At 49.5% G+C, this 25,697-nt stretch overlaps 7 protein-coding genes across 7 annotated transcripts; 3 read left to right on the top strand and 4 right to left on the bottom strand.

The window, feature by feature from the left end:
• Positions 1–5,908: 5,908 nt before the first annotated feature.
• Positions 5,909–7,293, bottom strand: HOO65_010530 (Lipoate-protein ligase A; the record flags this gene model as incomplete). Its single annotated transcript, XM_071005837.1, has 3 exons — positions 5,909–6,136; positions 6,209–6,243; positions 6,363–7,293. 3 exons carry the CDS (start codon positions 7,291–7,293, stop codon positions 5,909–5,911), a joined length of 1,194 nt encoding a protein of 397 aa, XP_070862352.1.
• A 4,606-nt stretch (positions 7,294–11,899) lies between these two features.
• HOO65_010529 (Protein MNN4) lies at positions 11,900–12,595 on the top strand (the record flags this gene model as incomplete). Its single annotated transcript, XM_070999740.1, has 1 exon — positions 11,900–12,595. The coding sequence occupies one exon, from the start codon at positions 11,900–11,902 to the stop codon at positions 12,593–12,595; it is 696 nt and encodes a 231-aa protein (XP_070862351.1).
• A 1,410-nt stretch (positions 12,596–14,005) lies between these two features.
• On the bottom strand, positions 14,006–14,986 carry HOO65_010528 (Ubiquitin and WLM domain-containing protein.07c; the record flags this gene model as incomplete). Its single annotated transcript, XM_070999739.1, has 1 exon — positions 14,006–14,986. One exon carries the CDS (start codon positions 14,984–14,986, stop codon positions 14,006–14,008), a length of 981 nt encoding a protein of 326 aa, XP_070862350.1.
• An 802-nt stretch (positions 14,987–15,788) lies between these two features.
• Positions 15,789–16,688, top strand: HOO65_010527 (ER lumen protein retaining receptor; the record flags this gene model as incomplete). Its single annotated transcript, XM_071006072.1, has 2 exons — positions 15,789–15,875; positions 16,149–16,688. The coding sequence occupies 2 exons, from the start codon at positions 15,789–15,791 to the stop codon at positions 16,686–16,688; spliced, it is 627 nt and encodes a 208-aa protein (XP_070862349.1).
• A 780-nt stretch (positions 16,689–17,468) lies between these two features.
• Positions 17,469–18,925, top strand: HOO65_010526 (putative 26S proteasome regulatory subunit rpn6; the record flags this gene model as incomplete). The annotated part of the gene is made up of 3 exons (XM_071005810.1): positions 17,469–17,638; positions 17,747–17,829; positions 17,919–18,925. The coding sequence occupies 3 exons, from the start codon at positions 17,469–17,471 to the stop codon at positions 18,923–18,925; spliced, it is 1,260 nt and encodes a 419-aa protein (XP_070862348.1).
• A 582-nt stretch (positions 18,926–19,507) lies between these two features.
• Positions 19,508–21,734, bottom strand: HOO65_010525 (uncharacterized protein; the record flags this gene model as incomplete). The annotated part of the gene is made up of 2 exons (XM_071005529.1): positions 19,508–21,178; positions 21,225–21,734. The coding sequence occupies 2 exons, from the start codon at positions 21,732–21,734 to the stop codon at positions 19,508–19,510; spliced, it is 2,181 nt and encodes a 726-aa protein (XP_070862347.1).
• A 43-nt stretch (positions 21,735–21,777) lies between these two features.
• On the bottom strand, positions 21,778–25,548 carry HOO65_010524 (uncharacterized protein; the record flags this gene model as incomplete). The annotated part of the gene is made up of 2 exons (XM_071005308.1): positions 21,778–22,707; positions 22,768–25,548. 2 exons carry the CDS (start codon positions 25,546–25,548, stop codon positions 21,778–21,780), a joined length of 3,711 nt encoding a protein of 1,236 aa, XP_070862346.1.
• Between the last annotated feature and the right edge of the window lie 149 nt (positions 25,549–25,697).

Raw genomic sequence — 25,697 nt, 5'->3', positions numbered from 1 at the left:
AGTCTACCAAAGTATTCTGTACTCTAGTTGCTCCTGCTTTGTTGGTTGAGGCACCGAACAAGAACATGTGACACGGTGCGTAGCGATCGCTCCTTTCTTGTTTTTTTTTTCTGCTGTTCTTTTCTCCATGATGAGGCGGCTTGCTCCCTTGGCTTAGCCTCTACTGGGTGTTTCTGGATTCTATTATGTTGTATTGTATCGCAGTGTGGGCTGTGATGTTGGCGTCGTTAGTGAGAATGTGGGGTACCAGAAATGCGGAGGTGGAAACAAGACAATCAATTAGGTAGGAAGTGGCTAAAAACCTGGAAATGAAGGCAACAACTACGGCCAATCATGGACGCAGAAACCCATTAACCCAACAACCCTAAGACTACGGGCTTCCTGGTGCTTGCTAGTATGTGCAAATTTGCGTCAGACTCATGCCTCGAGTCTCTACACAAGACTAGTCGGACTTATATCCGCCAGCCTACATCTATGGCCATATGTGGAAAAAGGGGATAGCTGACGATGGCTTGACAGAGGGTGTTCAGGCAGAGGGCAATGAAGGACTGCCATGATATCAACGAATTCCACAAAGTCAGATGCGGCGATCCTAGATACCTCCACGTCGGTCTAGTTTGCTCGCCACCACTTCGAGACCATCCGCCGTACTAGCAGCCAATGCGAGGCCGGTGGGAATTGCCTCCCTTGATTGAGACATCTCATGTTGTCGCGGCCTACCTTCATACGTGTCTAGGCTATGGCTAGTATGCATACATGTCCTGGTGATACCGCCATGAACACCAGGTAAGTCATTTCTTTTGTTCGTACAGACTTCTATCAGTGGCACGATATTTCCACTGTATCAATGGTACTCCGCTGTGCGCTTTTGCTGCCTGCACATTCCACACGCCCCTCTTCTTGGGAAGACATGAAGAACTTACCTCTACGAGAAAGAGGCGGGGGGCTCTCAAGACTATGGCTTTAAGATCAACACGCAATATAGCATGCAACCCTGCTTTGCACCTCTCCCCCCTACGATCTGCCCACTATGATCCCGCAGTTCTAAGCACCTCCGTTAACGGAACGGAAAAAAGAGGCTACAGTATGTGGCCTGGGCTAAAAAGTCACGATACTTGGAACCAAGCATACGTTCGCATACAGAAACACATACACACACGTACACACGCACACACATACATGCAGACACACACACACACACACACACACACAGCTCTCGCATGTCTTCTCTCTTTTCGCATGGAACATACCCACCCATACTAAAAGCTATGCAGATACATTACAGATATGCAGCCCAGAGCAACCGCATCCTTTGTTGCCCCAAATGCACCCCAAAAGTGCAGCTAACCGCGGGCTTTATGCATGTATATTTCTTTTCTACCCCTCCTCTTGTCGCAAAAAGAGGCAACAAGAGGAACAGAGACAAGGGAACAAAGGAACAAAGAATAGACGGCCTCATTCTGGATTGATACCTCAAAACTATCGTGAGATTCCAGTCGGTGAAGTCGCAGTATGTGTACGCATAGAAGTGGAGATGGTGGTGTTCACAGGGGGGGATGACCCTTTTCTCCCCTTCGCTTGTGACTTTGTTACTTACACGTTGCAGGTCACTTGACCATCGAGAATGTGCCTTGGGACATGCAGAAATGCAGTAGCAGAGCGCTGTGTTGCATTTGTGGAAGAGTATCGTGTGTTTGGACTTGGGCTTGCCATTGGTATAGATTGCATGCAAGGCAAAGCCCTAGGGGTCTCCCGCTTCCTGTCTTTCAAGCCGTCCTAATATCTTCCTCGCCGACCGTAGCTTTGTACATATCTGGAAATCCTTACTCTGCTTGCTGAAGCACCCATCATAGCCTAAATTTCAGTTCTGCTTCGTATTGCCCTCACATCTGCGCCCTTTGATTCAGGTTGGAGCCATCCCTACCTGCCGTTGTCACTTTATGGTTCTCCAAGCTGGCATGGAATAGTTGGAGAATGGTATTTTGTTTTCTCGATCTCCGCCGGAATCCCTGACTCTCGTGCTTTGTTTGGCAGTGAGTGGCAGAGCACAAAACACAGACAAGAAGCTGTATGGTTCTCATGCAAATCGGTAGAGAAGAAACCGAGCATAGCATGCCATCAGCCAGTCAGGATATCATCCATATTAGAAATTCTTTTATTCCTTTCTTTATAGCGCCCGCTGTACAGTATGTACTCATAAATAAATAAATGATAGAATAAATGTTTTGTTTTATTATTTCGTCCTCTTTGTTGGAGAAGGAACCAACCCTCTTCCTTCCTTCCTGAAAGTCTCATTTCCCCAAGTCGTAGTTACTAATTTATCACTAACAGCTCAAGTCCTCGAGTCCCGCCCCTCATTGCCTCCTTACTACGACGCCTTCATGGCAACTATGTAATTTAAACATCAAACCAAAAGATAAGAAGCAGCACCCATGTGTACCTCCCGATTTCCCTATTTTGTATCTCTACACAAACGGCGTACAGCCTCCGCCCGTGTTGCCCCCTCAGGATAATGGAGGCAACTTGCCTTGGTCGCCAAGACACGGCTACCGTAATTGCAAATGGAACAATATTACAGAGGCAAAGAACGCAGGCGATGGACTGACTGTGACTGATGATATTCTCAACCGACCCTTTCATGTCTTATTCCCTCCCGACACTTCCCAATCTAGCCAAACTACTTTCTCTCTTGTCTCCCCCAGCTTTCCTTCCCGCCCCTTACGAGTCTTATTTCTTACGTGTATTTCTTTATGACGACGAATAACAACATGTGAGAATCTTAAGCCTCTAGCATGTAGCTTGGTTATTCACCAGAGACAAGACTAAGACTATCTTTGTTTGCAGCGCCAACATGACCTGGTGATCAGAAATTCACAACCACTAGCTGTGTTTAGGCGTTCTTAAATAATACGGAACACAAAAAGACTAGCCTTTCTCCCCTCTACTGGGCGTTCTTGTTCGGGAACTACCCTCTCCATGGGATGAGGCTGACTTGGGGCATGAAACACGTAGGAGAGTAGGGGAGACGAGAAGAGGTGGACGGGAGCTGACGGGCGGGAGGGCTAGGCTGTTGTGGTGTGCTGAGGCTATGACGAGCGGCGGAAATGCTAGTAGCCAAAGAACAGCGTTACTTGCGGCCATTTCTGGCTATTGTCTTGCCCAGAGGAGCATCCCACCTAACGGCTAAAAGCGCTGCCCCTTGCCTCCCTACTTGCCTGCTCTGATCCAGAGAAACAGCGGCTGGAGAGAGGGGGAAATGGCCTGTCTGCGCCTGCGCTGCGTTGTTTGTTCTTGAGAAGAGAGGCAGAGTGAACAGTAGTCGATATCGGCGAGGGTTGTAATTGGCGTTGGCGGCCCTCTGAAGGTCACTTTACTGTCTGAGATTTTAACATTCTCTTTCATAGAACTACTTATCCTCTACTTCGAATTTTACATACGCACACCTATTCTTACTCATGTGGCTTCTTCCCTTCTTTTTAATCTCTGCTGACCTCTAACCTATTAGCCCTCAATAAACGGCCATTATCATCTTGCTGGATATGCTATTCGATTCATTGCTCGGAATATCCCAGCTATTTGGCTCCAGCACGACCCGAACACCTAGAGGTGGAGGTCCTGAGATAAATTGGCCTAGCTGTCGGTCAGTCGTTTCCTATCTGACTGGCTGGATCGCTCTCTGAAGCTCTTTCGGCTAGCACTATGGTGCTAGGAATGAGTCTGCAATGGTACAATTCGCACTTGTTATGGGGAATAGCAAACCCCATGCATGAACCGCATACTAGACATGCTGGACCTGGGAAGCTATACAGCTGAAATGATTCTTGGCGGGCTAAGCCAGCGCTGCTTGCGTCGTCGGATCAGCCTCGCATCGCTTGTTACAGCGCTGTGTCCCTTGATGATCTGGGCAGTGTCCTGGGCCCGTTTGTTCGCCAGTAGAGGCTTGATTATATAACAGGTTACAGTGGACATACGTATTGTATGACACAACTAGTGGCTGTGATGCTACTACAATCTGCTGATGTGGGTGACAAATCGTTCGCTGCAAAGGCGATGCGTCAATAGATCCAGTAAGACCGAACATCTATTACCCCATAGACGTCGGAGGAGAGCCAGCGTCTTGTGTAGCTAGGCCATCAGTTGATAGCCCTCAACTTTTGGGCAATATCCAGCCTCATTATGGAGGATATATATCAAATAAAATGGCAGTTTCTGAGGGCCGGGTTCCATCTATTAGGCAAAGTGACCTAGGGGATCGGATGGGTAGATCTAGTTGAGGACTCAGCTACAAGAATATCCGATTTTATGTGTCCTAACTGGTGAATAGCTGCAGATTCTGCCTTGAATCTTTGCGGATGTTATTGGATACATGGAGTTACCGAGCGACAAACAGCATTATTGAAAACACCATCCTAAAGAAAGCTCTGTAAAGCTCTATCGTGAGAAATCGAATTGCGTATGCCTCTCTATCATGCTGAATAATGTGTGGTATTTCGGATGTTAAGAAGTGGGTGGGATGATGCAGATATTGCCTTGGAGTTGATGACAGCATACTCTCAACAGTGAGCTTGGTTTCCTGCTTTAATCACACCGACTTCCAGCACATGGTAGTGGGTGATATCGGAATCGTGTAACCCGGGGGTCACGTGATACAAAAGACAACTACAACAGTGCAATCGCACACTGCAAAACTCACTAACTAGAAATTTCTGAATCATAACTCTGGGAATTTGTGCCTCTCAAGGCGTTAATATTCGTCTCGGTTGAAATATCGACTCTTCTGATAAGTCCAATAGGAAGAAGGGAAGGCTTGAAACCCTGACAGTAGTCCCATGGCATGGCGGCCATCCAATGCTGATAGGACACTTTATGTCACCTGTTATGGGGTCACAATGAAATCAAAAGTCCTAATAAAAGTCATCTGCTGTTTGGAGCAGGGAGGGGAAATGGGGTGGGCGAGTTAGCTCTGATGAGCAGAATGATGTGTAGGGTACTAACGAGGTTTGGCAGGGTGAATGGAGGTGTTTAGGAGTGCTTGTTGCAAGTGACAGCGAGTTACCAGTGCCGAGGCTAGCTGAGAAGAGGAAAGGAAGAAAGGCTTTGCGTAGCTACTGTCTTACCTTTTACCCGCAGTCAAAGATTGTGATTTAACTAGACACGTAGGGCAATCACAAAACATATACCTATTCCATAGCAACACCATCTACGGAATAATATGGGCTGCTCTTAGTACTAAGTGAGTTTTGTTGGAGCACAGGAAGAATCTAGGTAGCTAACGAAAAGGAAATCCAATATTCGTACTAAATCCCAGCCTAATGACGAAGTGTCACTGCGAACAGTTGCGGAGCTTTGCAAAGCGCCCCAAAGTCGACTAAGCTGAGCATTCGTAGATTGCAGCACTATGGACCAGGGTGTTGATCTTTCATTCTCCCTATCTAGTAGAGGCTTTTTGTCAAGTCGTGTGAAATCAGTCTGCAAAACCCGTGGTATGCACCAAGGTGCCACTTGAGGGAAAGAATGCACGCAATGAGGAGAGGGCCAGAATCAGCCAGACAGTGTGGCTTATATCAAGAATACACTGCTCATACGGAATCACGCTCATGGAGATGGCGCAGCCGCCCTTGTCCTGCCTAAACAAGGCGTTGATGTTCTAGTCCATGTACTACCACGTGCTTGACCTATTGCTATAGCATTTCTCACAGCAGGTGCAAAGGCATTAAGTCCATCATGGATAGGTTCTGGCAGACTCGCCTATGGCTGTGCTGCAAGTAGATAACATGTTGTAATGATCTATAGGCGGAATAAATGCTATCAATTACCACGGAATAGGTGGCCTATGCTTGTAGTTCTCTGCGACCAGGACGATGCTCTAGATTATTGCAGGACATTGGGTCTAATGTTTGATGCACTACTACATGATTTCATGAACTCGGATACTTGTGTTTGTCCATGAGCTGCCAAGAACCTTTGCAGTCCAACGGCCAACTCTCTCAGCCGTAGAAGAGTCAATACCAAGTCCAGAGAGAAATTCCGGCCAGTTCTTCAAATCATAGACTTTTGTGGGTGCAAATGTGTACGTCTGGTGGTTAAGCACAAGGCTCTCAAACTCACCATGGGCTACCTCAAACGAAATCGAGTTCTAAAATGCAATACACAGTCATTAGACACGGGCGGTGACGGAATATAGAACAGGAAATAGCAGATCACTCACGTCCTTAAGCTCGCCTCGAGCTGCGGCGGCGCATTCTGGGCTTAATGTCGAGGATACAGTGAAGCGCGGTGTTTGGCCGTAAATCCAGTCCCGGCTCTAGAGAGCGTGTTAGCGTATGGAGGTTCCTTTAAATCCAATAATCCAATATCTGTACTTGCCTTGAGCTCTTCCATTCCCTTCTCGATGCTGGGCCAATCCTCGGGAGCTATCTCACTAGATTTGAAAACCTTATATTCCCCATACATCCGACCAAACTCATCCAGGACGCCATCTATGAACGCCTGCATGTTGAGGATATTGACGTTTTTGACCGGTGACCGCACACTCTCTACGCCACGGGCATCGATAAATTCGCGCGCTGGTGACCGTAGGAATTGTGAAATGTTCTTCAGGTTCGGTGATGCTAGCAGGCACGTCCCATGGTGCAGAGATCGCAGCCTGGTTAACTTGTAGGCTGATCCAGAGACCTTGAACGTGCCTGGCTGCCCAGCTCTGCATGTACCATTACTGGCCTTCTCTAGGGCGCCAGGGTTGTCGGCCACGATGATATCATGTCGGCAGTTAACCATGGCGCCCGTTATGCCCAGGCGTTTCAATGCCCGGACTACCATCTCGGCATGCCGGTCACGGTCAAAGTTTGCAGAAGGACTGATGACAGAGAAATTGATATTTCCTGAATCATGGAACACAGCACCGCCTCCGGAGCGTCGTCGCACAAGTTCTACCCCTGAACTTTGTCGCTTTTCCTCGTCAGTTCGCACAAGAATGTTTGAGGAATCACTCGAGTGTCGCCGCACTTGTTCTAGTAGCGGCAGATTCACCTCTACCCACGGGTTCTGATTCCGCCCAATGACAATGCAGGGACGGTTGACGTAAAAGAACAGAACTGTTGAATCGGCAGGAGTCTTTTTCAATAGATCATGCTCAATGGATAGGTTTTTGTACGGGTCTAGCGACTCAGAAACGTAGACTTGTGTCTTGTTGGCCGGGTTTGTCGCAAAGCCCATGAAGCAGCGGGCCAACCCAGGGGCAGCAGATACTGACTGGCGTATGAGACGCGCATTCTGAATAAGGTGCCTCTTCATGACAAGATATGAAAGATGTGACTTGGGTTAGGCCGCCGGTCAACTGGTCATACTACGCCACGCAATCTGTAGAAGCTTGTTAGTCTCGAAAAGCCACATGCCGAAATGTGATTAGTAGTATTATTTAAGATCTGCCTACCATCGACTAGAAGCTTTTAGGCCCTGAAAAAGACTGCGAGGAAATGGAGTCATGTCGCATGATGAGATAGCTTTGTTACTCATCCTAACAGGACCCTAATGAGATACCTAAGGGTTTGGTGGAATGACTTTGATTACATAATCATTTTTTTTCACACGACTCGATGCCAAACCTTCAATGCCGTCATTACACAAAGGATTCTCAGCCTTGTCACCAAACTCCACGATTACGCTGTGAATCTGCGGGCCAGCAACTTCGCAGGGCCAACTAAATACATATTACGGACTATTTATTTATGAAGCTTCATTCCTAGGCTTTCGTCCTTTTGCATCAAGTGCTATTCTTTTCGCCCATACTAAAGTTGATATTGAGCCTTAGCTGCTAGGTGTCGCTATTGACCTGTCGACAAGACAACCCAAAGCTTTGCACAAAAGCTTGTCCGCGATTTCGAAACCTACGGGGGAAAAGCTCTTGCGTATCAACGCTCATCAGAGCAACGGCGCCACTCCATCCCTAGTTTCTGCCTGCCGCACTGGAACAAAGCCGTACCCCGACGAGTAGCGGGGCCTCCTTGATCTTGGACGGACTGTGGCCAGTTGGCAGTACGCTGTGCGGCGGGTACCATACGGGAAATACACTCAAGCCGCGCATTGAGGACGACTGGTTTGCCGGACTACAGCCATAAATTTCGCATTGTTTCTTTAGGATTAGATCCTAGCATTGCGTGGTATATCACATACATACGTGGCGTGACGGCCTGTACGGGCACTGTTGCGCATTCGTATTCTTTTTTTTTTTTTTTCTTTTTCTTCATTTCTCTTATAAACTATAAATCCATTTGTTGCGAAACAGACGCATAAAAATCTCGCCATGTTTTGCTTACGAAGGTGAGTTGCCACATGTCTGCAGGCATAGACAGCCCCAAAGCCATACGTCTAGAAGAACTTACTAACGCATGTCGACCCTCTATACAACTAGCTGGCTGCCGTTGCTCTTTATACCAACCAATGCCCCGGCAGCATTTGTTTTTTTATTTTTCATCTGCACCTTCTTCTTATCGCGGCCATGTGTATACTGCAGCTTTTTGCTCATCATTTTGTTCTTGACATCATGCCATTGGGCTGATCGGTGTTTCTTTGACTTTAGCCATAACTGGTTCATTCCCCGGCCCCCAGTTGACGACTCGGCTGCAGGGAGCTGCCTCTACGGCTGTCCCGAACGGCTGCACCGTAATTACAGCAACTACACGAGCAGCGGACTGAATAGCAGTGAGTCGTTGCAGGAGACACAAGACTTCAACTCAACGGTTTTCGAAATTGCAAATTCGACGGCTGGGGCTCTGGCAAAGGCGCTGATGGATGAGGCGGCACACCGGCGAGCCGAGTGGACAGGCTTGGGCATGGAGTGGCTGCGGAGTTTGCTGGGGGAACGGGAGTGGAGGGTTGATTTCCTGGATATTTACGTTCGTCTGTGACGGATGTGTAGAAGGACCAAGGGACACTATGTATGCACTTCAAAAAGTCTTTGTACGACTTCACATCAACATGCTCAGTAATGTAATCTAGTCGCTTTTGCTGGTTTGTAGTTTGAGGGCCCTCTCACAACATGGCACCATTTCATGTGATGCGGGATGTAAGGCAGCAGACAGACCAATCCGATACTATTGGATGACTTGGGCTCTGGGGCTGGGCCAGAAACCTGGAAGTGTGGCATCTACCGGGATTTATCTTGGTGCTCGGTATTGCGGTGTCTGATTTCTATCTGGTTTAGACGATGGCTAGACACGACCATGTCTGCCAGATGCTGTATGTTTTGCTTGGGGGGGCGAGCTACAGACACGGAGGATAAAGTTCAGAAACAGGCGGGTTTGGCAGTGGCTTATAGGGCCACGCCCTTAGTCTCGAGCGTGATGCTGCCCCAAAGCAAAAGAATCAGGGGGTGGGGTTCTTGTTGTTATCTTGGCAATGGTCGGTCGAACCGCAAAGAACGCTATAGGGCCGCGGAGCATGGTGGCAATGGGATTTTTTGGGCTAATAAATCAAAGGATATGGCATCGGATACTTGAATGTACCCTAGTAAATATTGGGTCAGTTGAAGATAGAAATAATACGGGCTAATGAAATCCGATGCGGCCCTGTTTGCCAGACAAGCCCTCTTTGCCCGCCCAATATGTTAGTTGGTTGGACTGCTGCTGATACTGATACTACGACTTGCCAAGCCGCAGGTGCCAAGACCGGATTTTCAATGTTTCTTTTCTTTGACGCCGGATTTATGGACATGTTTGAGAGGGGAAATTTGCCCGAGCTTACGCAAAACGAGATGACTGTGGGCAAGTGGTGCTGAAGGCGTATATGCAAGGACCCTGTAGTATTGCGTCCAGGCGCATGATTAGTGAATCAGTGTCTGGGACAATGCATTTACTGTATCCATTGCTCGTACTGTAAGACAAGCAACACTTGTGTCGGCATGTGCTCTGATAAAGCCAGATGCAGTGCAGGCTTAATTCTCAACACTAGTGTCTGATAGAGTAGGGGAAGGGCTTGAGTTCCGTCTCTCGTTGTGGCAAGTGGTCACACTACCTAGGCCAGGGCGATCCCCAAGCCTAAGCCCGAGGCCAAGACTAGAAGAAAGGGAGGAAAGGGAAGGAAGAAAGCAGAAGGGAGGAGGCCTAATAGTAAGAGTAACAAAGAGCAAGGAATGTCCTAGCAGCAATCTTGGAAATCATGGGTAGCGGTACATGCTGGGCAGTCTTGGGTGCGTTGCTGCCAGTATAGCCTAACAGGGTGGCGAGGTACCAATACATGGCCAGGCTGATGAATGCAATGGACAGGAAATGCACGCTGGGCACGCGACGAGCGGGCGTTTTAGCTCCTTTCTTTGTTTGCCCCATCCAGGAGCAGGAAGGGCCTACGAACTGCAATATTTCAAGGATTTGCAGAGACATGGCCAGATACTTTTGGACGGAAGAGGGTCGTATGGCACGCAATTTTGCGGTGGTGCACCGCACGTCCGGAGACACAGGCGATCAGGGAAGATGGAGAAAAGAAATGGGCGGTTCGGGAGGGAGAAGAGGGCTTGGAGCAAAGTGAAGTCGCCGAGAATGAGGCTACAGAAGCAATGGAGAACTGCATTCCTTGGGGTGGGAATATTGAGAAGCAGTAGCTAGCCGGCAATATAGCGCGGAATTGACGCTGGCAAGTGATGGTATTTTCGTGGCATGATCTTGGCAGCGCTGACTCGACTGGCTCCATGATCGAAGCGGAATGCTGAGAGCTAGAGCAAAAATTAGCAGGTATCAACACTGAGCAAAGGCGAAACGAAGAAAGAGCCTACGTACCACAGAGCGAACTGCACCACCACCAACACTGAAAATACAACGATTCCCGGCACTAGTGTCGCACAGCACGATCCATTATACCATGTCAGCCACAGCATCCACAATTATGCGCCATCATTTCAATCAAGGAGGGGGGGCCGCGAAGCCAGCCATAGGGTGGTGACGACGCCTACACTGCACACGACGGCGGAATATGGGAAGCAACTACGTAGCAAGCTGTTCCACCGATGTTCGTAACGGAAAACTGGGCGGAGCGCGACAAGACAAGGGGCAAATTGACAGGGGGTGGATGGTGTGTAGCTTGTCGAAGACAAAACAAATGTCAGGGGGTAGGACAGGAGACAGGCAAGGGAGGGGAGCAAAAGAAAAGGAAGAAAGGGTGTTAGGCTGGAGATAGATGGACGAGGCAGGAGAGCAAAGAATTTGACAGGAGGACGCTAGAACCAAATAGCAATGAAACTGATGATCTAGTGGGCTAGTTCGTGGAATTGGCGTAGGAAACGTCAGCGCCTGGTAACGTTCTTCATCCTTCGCTGTCTTGCGTAGTAATTGCACACGACGACTTGCCTTTTTCTCGCGGGGTTGTTCGATTTTTTATCTTTAATTTTACCCGTGTGAATTGCCTGTGTCGGTACTTTCCTCTTCCTCGTGCCTTCCTTGTCCTTTTCGTGGAGGGCTTTCTTGGCTTCTGCCTTTCCTGTCTTGTGCCCGCATTTTTGCTTGGCTCATGTGTGCCCTTTCACACTGCCCATCCCTCTGTTCTTATTTATCATAGTCGCCTCCTGCTCCGTCTCCAACACCTGATTTTTTCTTATAGTTAGGGCCTCTCTCATCTCTTCTCTTCCTGCTGGCCATTCTTTGAGTTTTGCCTTGTCTTTACCTTCTCCTCCTGTACTCTTATTAATCCTCTTCTTGTCATTCTCAGCCCCCAACGTCCTGTCTTTTCTTTCCCTGACGCCTGCACCCTCTGCAGTCACGCATTTAGCTAGCTTGTGATTTGCTGCACGAGTCCTCTTTCCTATTACCCTACGACGTCACGATCCGTTCGGCCCCCGAATCGATCCCTCCTTCGCCCCCCCCTCCTCCCCCTACTACCACGCGCAACAACTATCTTGACGTCCTTATCGACCATGCGCTTTCTCCACCTACTTGGCCTCGCCTTTGCTGCTACTCCCATCTCGGCATGGAAATACTTCCACGAGCCCGGCGGCAGTCTGGAGCTTGGCCATTACGACGCTCGCTACTTCAACGAGACTGTCTCCTACGACGACCATCTCCCTGCCCTCCGTTATCTTATCCGTTCCTACCTCAAGACCCTGCGTGAGCACAATGTCGAGACATGGATTGCGCATGGCAGTCTGCTGGGCTGGTGGTGGAACGGCCAGATCATGCCGTGGGACTACGATCTGGATGTCCAGGTCTCTTCGTCTACGCTGTTCTGGCTGGGCGACAACATGAACCGCACCGAGCACGAGTACACATACGAGGAAAACGGCAAGTCCAAGACCAAGCATTACCTCCTCGATGTCAACCCGTTCCACAGCCAGTTGACCCGCGGTAACGGCCACAACATCATCGATGCACGCTGGATTGATATGTCCAACGGCATGTTCATTGATATCACAGGCGTGGCCGAGCGGGATCCCGTGCAATCACCTGGAATCTGGAGCTGCAGAAACAACCATCGCTACAAGACTACCGATCTATATCCTATGCGGTATACTGAATTCGAAGGCGTGCCTACCATGGTGCCCTACAACTTCGAGCGTATTTTGATTGATGAGTACAGCGTCAATGCATTAGTAACGACAGAGTGGCTTGGGTAAGCTTTTTCTCATTATCTATGACTGCGTCTTGTAACTTAGCTAACCATGTTGGTTCTTCCGGTTTTTTAGCCACCGTTGGTCTCCCGAATCCAAGAAATGGCTCAAGGTTCAATGAGTCAAGCCTGTCGCTCTGCGCACAAAAAGTTGGTCGTCGTTGATTTTCTTTTTTTTTTTCTTTTTCTCCGCCAAACAAATAAACACGCCGACACTGCCGTCGACAGGGGATAAGCATAAAGCACGGGTCCTGTCCCAGTCCAAGGTTGTTGTTTTTTGGGTATTACTAGGCCCAAGCTTGTTCATCTTTGATCTCCTTAGTCTGGGGGGCAGGCTTACCATTTCTCTCTCTCCTATATTTGCCTTCTTTGCCACCCTGGTTCCTCCTCTTCCCTAATGTCTCCCATATCAACTGTCGCTTTATGTTCTTTTCCTTTCACTTTTTCCATGGCATTTTTTTCTGGGATATATTATTTGCTTTTTTTTTCTTTTTTTTCGGCCTTGTTCTTTTTTCCGGGCGGGTCTTTGGGAGGATAATACGCGGCGTTCGGATATACATTTATTTTTTGCTTACAGGTTCTTTCACTCTTCTGCCCTTTTCATTTCCTTTCAACTCCCAGCTCTTCCGCTCCTGGAAACATGAAGCTCATCTGCAACGTGCCTAGAATATAGGACACTTGGAATTGTTCAAAATTATGCTGAATTAGTTACTTTGAATTAATTATATTGAATTCTTCATGTCCGCTATCACTCAAACTGTGTAGAACTTCCTAAGCACATTGCCATAAGTCATTTTCGCTTCTTGAAAAGTTTGACTTGCGCATTATATAGTTAGGCTATGCTTGAGATAATGCTGCCTTTGATTATCAAGGTCAATTTGACTAATCATGTAACTTGAAGCTACGGCCCTAAACGTAGGAGCTTCTGGTCATGCTGTAGCTGATTATGTCATAGTGACCTTGGCCTGTTTCATAGCTGGAAAGAGGCATCTATCTATCCATTAATCATGGAAGATCACACATCTTGTGATAACTATTCGCTCAGAAGAGCAACCGCCAGTGTGGGAAGAAGATAAATGGGAGGTTTGATCCAGCTGAGCCGTGCTTGTTATACACTGCTTAGCGTCCGCCTCGCTAATATAGCGAAAGGCTAGTGAGCTGTGGGATCTGTAGTAGACGATATGTTCTGCCGTGTGGTGTGGGCTATTCGTCAAGAAACTTGGGGACTTGTTCCTAGTTGCGCCACACAGGGCTACTTGATGGACGCCTATAGTAGCGCAAAACCCTCTCGACCAAACGCCAATTATACAAAGAGGATTCTACAAAAGAATACGAGGGTCGTAAATCATCAAGGTGTATTGGTAACAAAGAAGCAATTCCCTAGTGTAGTCTATATTCGCTATCGCCATCAATGCCGTCATTCGGGTGGCGATACATCATTCCCTTGGGAGCGAGACTGGTCATCTTTTTTATTGTTAGCGTCGACATTTCGCAACCTCTTCTCCGCTGCTCGTGCAAGCAGTTCTCTGCGCGCTCTGTTAGCATCTTCTGATGCGCCGCCAAAATCGACATGTTCGTGCATCTCGCTGTCATCGGCAGCCTCGTAGCTACCCAACACCCCCGAACGGCCATCAAGCGTGTGGAAAGTGGCGGATTTTGCAACTTCGCGTTCTATCTCATGGCAGAAATCCCAGAACTCGTGGTTATGGTCCTGTACGCGGTTATGTGCCAACTCGTGGCACAATGTCAGTCGCACTGTCTTATAGTCGCGGAAGCCGCGATGGTTGTCGGTACGCAGACGCAGCTCAATGGCCTGGCCCATATTGTGGTTTAAGCCAAGTAACCGTGTGGTGCCCTCGTGTGTCACTTGCGTGTTAGTGACAGGCTCCATCTCAGTCAGCAGACCGACATTTAGTTTGAACTTGCGCATGGCTGCACGGATGCCAATGTCGTTGCTGAGTCTTTGTAGCATTGCCTCGGCAATATCAGAGTTGGGGAATATTTGTAGAGGCTCTATCCGATCGAAACCGTATTGAGGCGGAGCAGGCCTAGGCTTGGGCACCGTGGATGACCCCGGTTTCCGATTTTGGTTACTAGTTGCTGGGGCACGGGCGCGAGCGCTGGCTGACTCAAGATCTTGCTTCTCATTCTTGGAGGTCCCCATGACTTTGATAGACAGGTTGGCGAAATTAGCAAGGGGAAGACTACCATTTTTCGCGTAGGTGTACATTTTGCCCTTGACAATGAGCTTGAGTTGCTCTGGCTCCACATCAACCAAGCTGCCTAGATCAAGGAGCGCATCGGCAAGCGTGGTTGTATGGTTGCCGGTGATGACATGAGTGCCGTTTTTGTGGATGAAGGTGACTTTGAGAGGGTTTGTATCGCCAACTGTTGCCATTGTCGTTGAGGTGTGTATTTTGTGTAGGTGCTGGTGCTGGGAACGGGGTATCGACTGCAACAAAGAACTTTGGAGATGTAAAGCTGGAAATACTAGCAAGAGTAAAGTGGTGCATCAGTAGGAATCGAGAAATTTCTTCAAGGCAAGTTCCGTTTATATAGCTCTTCTCCTTACAAGATAGTTAGCACAACTGAAGCCGATCGAATCATAAAGATGGTGATTGGTAATAGATTAGGAGACTGGGATGCTACGGCCTGCAAATCCCAAAAACCTACCCAAGTAATACCATATTACAGCCTTATAAGTGGGTCCACTACTACTATTAATAACCACAACTTGAGGAGAATCTTCGGTTATTAAGGCCTTGCCTTAACCTAGCCTTGCTTAGCCGCTAGGTTGCTTTTCTAAGGTCAAGGGGCCCACATCTTCAACGTTACGAAACTTCCGTGCATTCAGAATCAGAAATCAGGCGCAAAAAGGACAGACAGCTTTAATGGTCAAATGGCTTTCTTGAAGTCCTGCAGCAACGCGACACTCAACGACTAGCTCTAACCTACGACCGAATAATTCTTCCTTTGAGAAAAGCAACTACTCTATTTCATTTCTTTATCCTCTTTTCGTCTCTTTGTCATTTTCATAACACGCAACACGCCTGACGCAGCTCCAAAGCTTAGCTCCTCTCTAGCCGTTTCTTGACCAGCAAAAGCGACGACAAACAAGGCAGCTGAAAGTACGCTTTGCCAGTATCAACGAGATACGCCTAACCGTAGACTTTCTCCATCGCAATTCGCAATTGCCCACAATGTCGCTCAATCTGTTCCGCATTGTGGCGGATCTGTCGCATTTCATGTCGATTTTGATCTTGCTACACAAGATGCGTGCGTTAAAGGTATGCATACACCACACATGCCGTTGAAAACACTCCTTTCTTGGAGAGAGGAGATAATGTGACTGAGACAGTGGCCGGCTAACAATTTCCATGTATAATTACAGAGTTGTGCTGGCATCAGCTTCAAGTCCCAGGTCCTATACCTGCTCGTTTACATCACTAGATATCTCGGTACGTCGAAGTAGACACAAAAAGATTGCGTTCATTCCTAGCAGTGAAAGCTACAGAAAAAGTTCTTATGCTCGCACTAAATGGGATTTTTACGCTTCCTAGCCAGGCAATTCGCTGACCTTTTGTCTTCTCCCCCCGGCAGACCTCTTCTGGACGCACAGCCCCTACAACTTCATCTTCAAAGTACTTTTCATTGGATGCCAGTCCTACATCATCTACCTCATGACTAGCTCCTACCGCCCGACCAATGATCCCAATCTCGATACCTTTCGCGTACAGTATCTGCTGGGTGGATCCCTTATCCTCGCCATTTTGTTCCCTCACTTCTACTCGTTCTTCGAGGTGATGTGGACTTTTTCCATCTGGCTAGAAAGTGTGGCTATTCTGCCGCAGCTTTTCATGCTCCAGCGCACTGGCGAGGCCGAGACCATCACCACTCACTACCTATTCGCTCTGGGCATCTACCGCGCGCTGTATATCCCCAACTGGATTTGGCGCTACATGTCGGAGAATCCCTCAACCTACCACACGGACTGGATTGCCATCATTGCTGGCATTGTGCAGACGGTTCTCTACAGCGACTTTTTCTGGGTGTACTACACACGTGTGCTCCAGGGCAAGAAGTTCAAGCTGCCTGTGTAAATTAATAGTTCAAGAGGCTATCGGCGTAAAGCCGCAAGGCATAGCTATAGCTGTTGTTTGAGGGATATCCAGCCGAAGTCGAATCCGACAAATGAGGCCTGTATTACAATACATGGCGGTAGTGAAGTTTACAAATAGATTTGATGTTGACAACAAACTGTAGCAAGTTTCTCAAAGCCTGCAGAGAAGGTGGTCTTTACATCCAAGTTTAGTGAGAGAATAACAGGCTTGTAGTGGAATTCTGCGTAATGTATTTTGTTGTCTTTCTAGTAGTTAAACTTAGTTTATGCGTTATCAGGCGCAGCCTTAGAGCAGATCTGTTAATTATAGGAAATAAGAACAGCGCGCGCCTCAATTATACTTCCTGGCAATGCATTCGCATAGTCCTGTAGACAACAGCTTTTTTCTGTGCTCTTATACAACTACTGTACACCTTGTGAGCGAGTTAGCCATGAGCGCCACACTAGATGCGCGTACGCCACAATAGCGCGCCACATTTATCACAGCTAGCCTAGCTACCAACTTGCGAATCCCGTTGCTACCTGTTTTGGGATTTGAGCCAGCCAGCTAGCCTTGCGTACAATAGCTGGATCCCTTCATTCAATCCACCAAAAACACAAAGCCAATCCACTGGCACAACCAACCACCACATAATCTTGTTCTACTCTCTTTATCAGTCTTGGCCACCCATTGAATGCAGGCTTTCCTGTTCTGTAATTCCAATAAGCGCATCCAAATATCACAAATAAACAACCTATCGCCGCATCACAACCAATCATAATGGCTGGTGCCTCAATCAAGGGACAGAGCTCGCGAACAGCTGAGCTCAAGACGGAACCTGAATACCAGGCTATTCTTAATAACCCGCCTACGGTCAATTCATCGGAAGCCGAAATTCGCGAATATGAGGACGCTTTGCTGGGCCTGGGAAGGCTGTATCGTGACCAAAAGTAAGAATGCCTGGTGCTACTGTCACTGCCTCTGTCACTACTACTGCTGCCACCGCCACCGCTGCAAGACCCCGCACATTCAAACGTTTATGCTAACGCCTGGCCTAGACAAACCCAAAATATCGTCGCCTTGATCAACAACAGCCGGACGGTCGTCTCTGATTTCGCCAAGGCCAAGACCTCCAAGCTGGGTACGCTCTACGAAAGACATCCCTCCATATACACCAACATATATGACGTACATGCATATGCTAACCCGGCGTTATTTGCCCTTTCACAGTCAAGGCTCTTCTGGACCTTTTTCACGATATCCCCAACACCACCGACCTTCAGATCGACGTCACTAAGTCGTGCATAGAATGGGCTACATCGCAACGCCGTGGTTTCCTCCGCCAAAGTCTCGAGACGCGGCTGGTCAGCCTGTATATGGCCAAGCAACTTTACTACGAAGCCCTTAGACTATGCGATAGTCTTTTGCGCGAGCTAAAGCGCCTAGACGACAAACTCATGCTAGTCGAGGTCCAGCTACTCGAGTCGCGAACTCACCATGCTCTAGGCAACATTGCAAAGGCCCGTGCCTCCCTGACAAGCGCCCGCACCAGTGCTGCATCTGTCTACACACCCCCCCGAATCCAGGCCGATCTAGACATGCAGAGCGGTATGTTGCACGCCGAGGACCAGGACTTCAACACGGCATTTTCCTACTTCATTGAGGCTCTTGACGGCTATGGCCAACAGGAGGAGACAACCAAGGCCACAGCTGCCCTGCAGTACATGCTGCTCTGTAAGATCATGCTCAACGAAGTCGATGAGGTCAACCAGCTCATGGCTGGCAAACCGGCTCTTAAATATGCTAGCTCTAGCCTCGAGGCTATGAAGGCTATTGCGCGTGCACATGCCTCACGATCGCTAGACGAGTATGAGCGAGCTCTAGGTACATACCGCTACGAACTGGGCAGCGATGCCTTTGTACGCAGCCATCTGCGCAGGCTATACGACAACATGTTGGAACAGAATCTAATCAAGGTCATTGAGCCTTTTTCGCGCGTCGAGATTGCCCACATTGCCAGCATGGTTGGCCTAGATGTGCAGCAGGTTGAGCACAAATTGTCGCAGATGATTTTGGACAAAGTGATCATCGGGGTGCTAGACCAGGGTGCGGGTTGTCTGATTATCTTTGACGAGACTCATCGTGATGAGACGTACGATGCAGCTTTGGCTACGATTGAGAAGCTCAGCAATGTAGTGGATCTGCTGTACCAGAACCAGGCATCGCAGCTAGAGTAGAGAAGGGGGGAAGGGAGGGGGTTAGACGAGATAACATATCAGATAATCAAGCACACCACCACCCAATACACCGTCATGAATATACGTGTTACAATTGCAAGCGAGGAATAAAAACAAACATATAGATATATGGCGAGCACAACACAGAATCAAGGGAAGCAAACAAGAAAAAATAATTGTAAAAAAAAGAACAGGCGAGGCCGTAGCCATCGTGAGCAATTGAAAGACTATCTGGGTATCCAAGCAAAGAGGCAAAAGAAAATGAAACCGATCTCTAGGAGCAAGTAAGAACTCGTCCATTGTGCGAAACACACCCGAAGCGCAAGAAAGCCGCCAAACTATAAGACATTAAGAATAGGGGGAAGATAAAAGGAAAACCTCACAAGGTTTTTGTTCATGAATGTGTAGGTAGGTAGGAGAGACTAGGCGGGGGAAAACAACAGGAAAAAGCAAAGGAATAAAGAATTATCTCTGCTCAAGGCTAGAGATAAATAACCAGTGAATCAGATGAACTTTTGGGCATCATAGAAATAAAAAAAAGAAAGGAAATTCAAAGATGAGACTGACCAGACAGAGAATGCCTTAGAGGAATGGCACCCAGTTACGCCACCATGATGATCCTTCCCCATTCTCATGCTGGTTTTGACTCTGATTATCATTATGGCGGTGGTTTTGCTGATTTAACCACTCCCTCTGCCGTAGTTCATCCGCTTTGACCAGGGCAAACACACGTTTGGCGACGTCCCGCACGTCCCAGCCAGGCACATCACTCATGAACGCATCAATGGCATCGGCATGCTCCTGCATGATTCGCATGCTCTCGCCAGCTCCCGAAACCGTCTCGCCAACAAGCCGAGTCTGCTCGGACGGCCGGACATAGCGTGCATTGAAGTAAAACAGCCGCGTTCGCCGTATGCGCACAAGATACTTGAGATGTCGCCAGTGGTCGTTAGTCCACGTACGTCGCGAGAGATGCATTCGTCGTGGAAGCACAATTGTGGGTGCCGAACTGGCGTTGGAAGCGGCGGAGGGGGAACTAGATAAATCTGAGGGTGGTGCTTGGGGCTCAAGGTAGTGATAAGATGCAGTAGCTGCACGCTGGCGTTCGGCAAGCGTCTGTTTGGGAGTGAAGAGATCTGCAAGACGACTAGTCCGGTGAGCGTGCTTGCCTTGCTCAACACTAGGCGTGTCCATGGCCTCTCTGTCATCGGGGCGAGGCTGGTTTTTGCGGTCCTCTTCTTCTTCAGGCTCTACATCTTCATCTTCGTCGTCATCGTCGTCATCGTTCTCGTCTTCATACTCATAGTCAGGGTCGGTGTCTTCTCCAACATCCATTTCAATGGGCTGGTGTACAAAGCCACTAGCTGGCGGAGCAAGAGTGACAGGAGGCACAATTCCCAGTGGGCGACGGAGTTTTGGAGAGGCCTCGGACATTCCCGAAACTACGGAAAGCTCTCGCTCACGCCGTGCGCCCTCCAAAGCCTGGCGTTCGAAATTGGCCAAGGCCTCAGCCTCGCGCTGTTCCTCCTCGAGGCGGTTCTGTTCATCTACGGCAAGACTTCGCTGTCGTTGCAGACGCTGGCGCTGTTGCTCCAAGGGACTTAGCGTGCTGCTTGTGAACTCAACTACACGGCCAGGAGTGCGACCCTTAAGCGGTGACCGCATGCAGGATTTAGAGGGAGACAAGGCACGGTGGTGAGGGAAGCCAGGACGGGGCAAGGGACGCATCTCCTTAGGCGACTCTTCCATAACCTTGGAGGTTTCTTCTCGCCATCGCGAGATGTCGTTGCAGGAGAGCTGCATTTGTGGCGGCGTGTGGGCATTTTGGGGCGTGGTCACAGCTAATCGTCTGGGAGTCATAGGCTCATCTTGTGGCTCTTGTGGGTCAGATTGGCTGCTGTCCTGGTCTTCAGCATTATCGTCTTCGTCCATGGATGCAATAGCAGCATCACTTTGTATGTTGCCATTGTCATCATTCCCATCGGCTGGCTGAGCATCAGCAAGATCAACAACAGGATGGTCAAACTCAACCTCATCTTCCGTGGCCTCGTGATCTTCCTCCTCTTCATCATCGTTGAGATGACTCTGATCAATAGTGCGTGCCATGCTGTGGTCAAAGAAAGTGTCTTCAGGCTCGCCATCAGCTTCAACAGCAATAGGAGATGGGGAACGAGAAACCTCGACAACACGACTAGGGGGTTGAGACTGAGACTGTGGCTGGTAGCGGTGAATGTTGCGGGTTCTAGTTCCGGGCTGCCTTGGGGGGCAGAGAGGGAAACATAGAGCTAGTGGGCAGAACAGAGCTAGTAGACTCGCGACTATCACCATACATGTCGTTGTTGCTATCAGCTTCGTCCTGCATATCTATAGTAGCAGTCGTGCCAGGATAAAATCTGCGCGAGGCGGCAGCAGCCACAGCAGTTGCAGCCTTGCGTGCAGACTGAAAAGGGAGAGAAAGGGGAGAAGAAAAGAACGTGCTTAGGTCAATGCGGCCAGAGCCAGGGCCAGAGGCAGCACCGGGGCCAGGATCAAGGGCAGAACGCTGTTCATTTCCATCTTTGGAGAGAATGGCAGGGGTTGCTGGAGAACTGGTACCCATTTGTAGACTCTGCTTTTGTTGCTGTCCAGCCTTAGCCGCCGCCTCCCTATGCGCTTGCTCAAGCTTGCGCTGGAAAAACGCAGTCTTGCTACTAACCTCGGGGCTCTCGCCTGACCCATTCTGGCTCACAATGCCACGGTGCCGTCCAATCATGGGTCGGAATCGCGACGAGCCCCGGTATTTGCTAGCATCTGATCCCTGCATATGCATCCTAGCCCCATTTTGGCGAGGAGCAGTAACAGTAGTAGCCTTTTTAATAGAAGCAGGCCTGGGCTGGGGGGGATAGAATAGAGTCAGCCTTAGGCTGGATCTCGTCGTTTTTCTTGCTCTTCTTGTTGGGCAACTGTAGGAAGTCAACCTCCTTGTTTTCAACACAAGGGACACTAGGGAGTGTCCGCTTGTTGGCCCCTTTTTGGGCTGTTGGAGTGTGTGTCTCGGTAGAATTGCCGGCCAGTGAACGATCAGCTTCAATGGCCCACAGGTCGTCATCGTCATCTTCATCTCCCTTCCTTTCACTGTTAGAGGCTGCCTTAACATGCAGTATATTTTCCTTGCGCAATGCCTGACTGTCAGGTCTATAAGGCGCAGTATTTTGCTGCACTGATCGGCTGGGGTCTGTCGTCCATGACACATCAGCAATATGTTCCTCCTCAGCCGCAAGAACCGGGACCACAGGTGCCGTAGCGGCTGTAGACTCCCCCGATGGAGAAAGAGAAGCCGCATGGTGTACCCGCCCGGGACGACGGAACGAAGTGGTAGGTTTAGTGGCGGGAACGGCCTTGAAGATGCTGTCTTCCTGCTCATATGTCACGGGACTAGTTGGCTCTGGAATGCTAGGAAGGCTATCTGGGGGCACTGAGCTGCGGGTTGGGCCGCCAAACAATGGGGGGGGATTCGGGGCAGGGACTTCCAATGTGTGGTTGTTGCTAGACTTGCGATTTGCCAATGGAGAGGAGTCGCCCCCCCTGAATGGAGATCCTAGGCCGTTCTGGTTCATGGGTGATGACTTTTCGCTTGTGACAGTCTGCAGAGCCCAACCAGCCCGAACAGCGGAGGACAAGAGCGGGCGCTCAATAGGCTGTATAGCAGACGGCGCAGGAGAAGAAGGGGCTGCAATAGCCCCAATGTTCTTATCCATCGTAGGGACAGTTGAGATAGAAATACGCGGGGGCACACCGTAGGGCTATAAGAGGAGTTAGTACTATGCATGTTCAGAAATATACGAATTCCCATGTTTACTCACCAATGACTGTGGCTGTTGTCCTATGTCCGCCCTATTAGCTTGATCTGGACTTGGGCCACTTGCCTTACGCGTATCAACGCCAGTAGTCTGTATTTCATCGCTGCGCCGTGTTTCTGGAGTAACTACAGAACCCAAGCTTTTAATCTGATTATTCTCAGCTGGGGTACTCGTGACCTTAGATGATTGTAGGGGCCTGCTTGGTGTTTCGCCATCAAAGCCCAAGTCAATGACGTCATGCCGCGGGACAGTATCCGGAGTTGTTGATTCTTCCTGAGAGAGATCATCATAGTCTCCGGGCTTGGGCGCCATTGTAGCCAAAAAGGACTCTGATGGTTGGGTGAACGAGTCCTCGTACTCCGGCTGCTGTGACTGCAGCGATTGGCGGGGCTTTCGACGGGCACCCGAGGATAGGAGTGTACCGAGACTCTTGGCCTTGTCGACGATCTTGCCAGCAGGGGTCTGTTCAGCCTTGAGGGCTTCACGTGTCAGGAGTTGCTGACTCAGAGAGGGCGGCTTGCGTTGACGAGGCGTCAAGGCGCGTCCTAGCATTGGACTAGTAATACTGTGTGCAGCTGCAGCATTCTTGGTGGCTGATCGAAGTAGAGGTGAATTTCCAAATCGGATCAAGGGGGAAGACAGACGGGGAAGATCTTGCACATGATTCTCCTCTTCGGGCTCCTCAGCCACAGTTTCTAGATGCGTGGGGGTAGCCACAGAAGAGTTGAACTGGCTGTTCTCGCCGTTTTCACGATCGCGCCGAAGAGACTCTAATGTTCTATTAATCGCCAGATTCGTAGTGTCGCCAAAGTCGTTGCGAGGCCCAAGTGGCAAGCTAGTGTCGATATGTAGAGAGTCTGGGAAGATCATGCTAAAGTCTTCGTCGTGGCGCATGTGGGAGCTAGCAGACATGGCCTCAGACATCGGCTCAGAAGGGGCTTCAGACGCAATTCTCAGGGGGGCAAGCCGTGATGAACCAGGCACAAGAGAAAGTTCTGCTGGATTGTGATCATGCTGGGCCTGAGAAGGAGAGGCGGAAGGAGAGTTGCGGTAGTTTGTGAGCGATTTCGGACCATCTTGAATGTATTCAAGATGTGTCTCGGGTTCGTGGCTGTTGCGATTATCTTGCTGTTGCTGTGTAGAGTGTTGATAGTGATTTTTTTGGCTTTGGTCGGTATCCTCCTGCTTCTGCTCATCGCGGAGAAATTCAGTATTTGGGGTTGCCAACTCTTCATAGGCTTTCGCTTCTGATACGCCTCGGGCGCCATATGCTGTATTATCCTTGGTGTACAGTTCCGTTTGTTGTTCAGTCTCCACGCTAGGCACGATACTGGTGGGCTGCGAAGGCCTATTCGCAGTCTCGGCATCTCTGGAAGCAGAGCGGAATCTCGTCTCGTCGTCGGAGAGGTTGTCAAGCCAAAGATCGCCATCGTTATCAGGAGCTGCCCCAGCAGCTGCCTGTCCATCTATTTGCACAGAGGACGTCTCAGGAATGGTTGGCATTGTAGAGAGGCTGAGGCTCTCGTTGCGATGTGCTGATGGGGATACAGAGCGATCTGGGGTAGAATCCAGGAACAAATCGGCAAAGGATCCTGTTGTGGGTACACCATTAGAGCTGCTGTTCGTTGGCCCAAGGCGTGCTGGAGTTGGTCGTCTTGGTGTGAATCGGCGCTTGGTAGCAGGAGTGTCGAGATAGTCTTCGCCATTGCTGCGGCTCCGCTTAAATTCCCGGCGAGATATCTGTGGCGTATCAGCTATCGGTATGGTTGTGGTCACCACGTTGACAGTAGTTGTAGGCTCGTCACTAGTAGCACTAGCGCCTGAATCAGCCGGCGTAGGCTGTGATGGGACATCAGGCCGAGATTTTGTGGCGAGGACTGGGAATAGCAGAATATCATCAAGATCAAAGTCATCATGTATATCTGGTACTGAAGGCTCTTTTGCTGGCGTGTTTCGAGCACGTGTAGAGCGGCGAGCAGACGTGGGCTTTGGCTTAGATATTGCCTTGGGCACCGTTGGAATGGGAGTCTCGCCGAGGTCAAAGGCACTATTAGGAGTCGTACTGGCGAGGTCGGATATCATGACGGTGTTGCTCATCAAGCTCTTCGTTTTTCGTGTGCTTCTGCGCATTGGTGTGGCACCTGCTTGCTGGCCGGGGGTGACACTGCGATGATGGGCTGTTTGTGTTCTTCTTGGCGTATCTGTAGGGGTGGCACTAGGTGTTTCCCGCCTGCTAGTACTGCTAGAGGCTCTAGGACGACGCGGGGTGCCGGCAATGCGAGTTGAAACTTCGTCTTCGCCCTTGAGGGGCACTCGCCTCGTCGAGCGAGCCAAAGGAGTGGTCATTCTCGAGGGGGAGACCTGTGAAGGCGGTGTGGATGAAGCGAAGAGACGGCGGTGCAGACCGCTAGCAGAAAAGTCAAAATCTCCCGCCTCGACAGTGACGAGTAGGCGCTGGGGCGAAATATCGCGACCGACCTCCAGCTCAAAGGTTTGTTTTCGGGGCGATGGCGCTGTCGCACCGTCGCGCACACTACGTTTAGCGATGGTCCTGGTTCTTGGTGTCACTCTAGAAGTGGATAGCCTCGTTCGCACGGCTGTCGATTGGGAAGTTGGCGACTGGGACCGTGCCGAATTTCTAGCAGAGTCGGCAGTGGTGGTGTTTTTGCGATTACTGCGAAAGGCGCGTCGCGCTGGCGTCGTGGATTGTGGATAATCGGATTCAGAATTAAGCGGATCGGGAGAGGACAGGCGGTCGCTTTGGTGATCATCAGCAACGGCCATTTCTAAGGAGATAAAAATAGAAAAACCCCGAAAGGAAACAGAGGGCGGATCTAGATTTTTTTTTTCAAAGCCTGAAAAAGGAGGCAACCTTTGCAAAATTGCTATTCTTTGACCAACCTAAATGAAGCAATGACGAAGTTTAAAGTTAT

The sequence above is a fragment of the Ceratocystis lukuohia genome (genome assembly GCF_044167205.1).
Source record: "Ceratocystis lukuohia strain C4212 chromosome Unknown Supercontig1_pilon, whole genome shotgun sequence".
In the NCBI taxonomy this organism is placed as follows: Eukaryota; Fungi; Ascomycota; class Sordariomycetes; order Microascales; family Ceratocystidaceae; genus Ceratocystis; species Ceratocystis lukuohia.
Note: the sequence above shows the minus strand (reverse complement) of the source record. Positions and strands in the feature narration are given on the sequence as shown.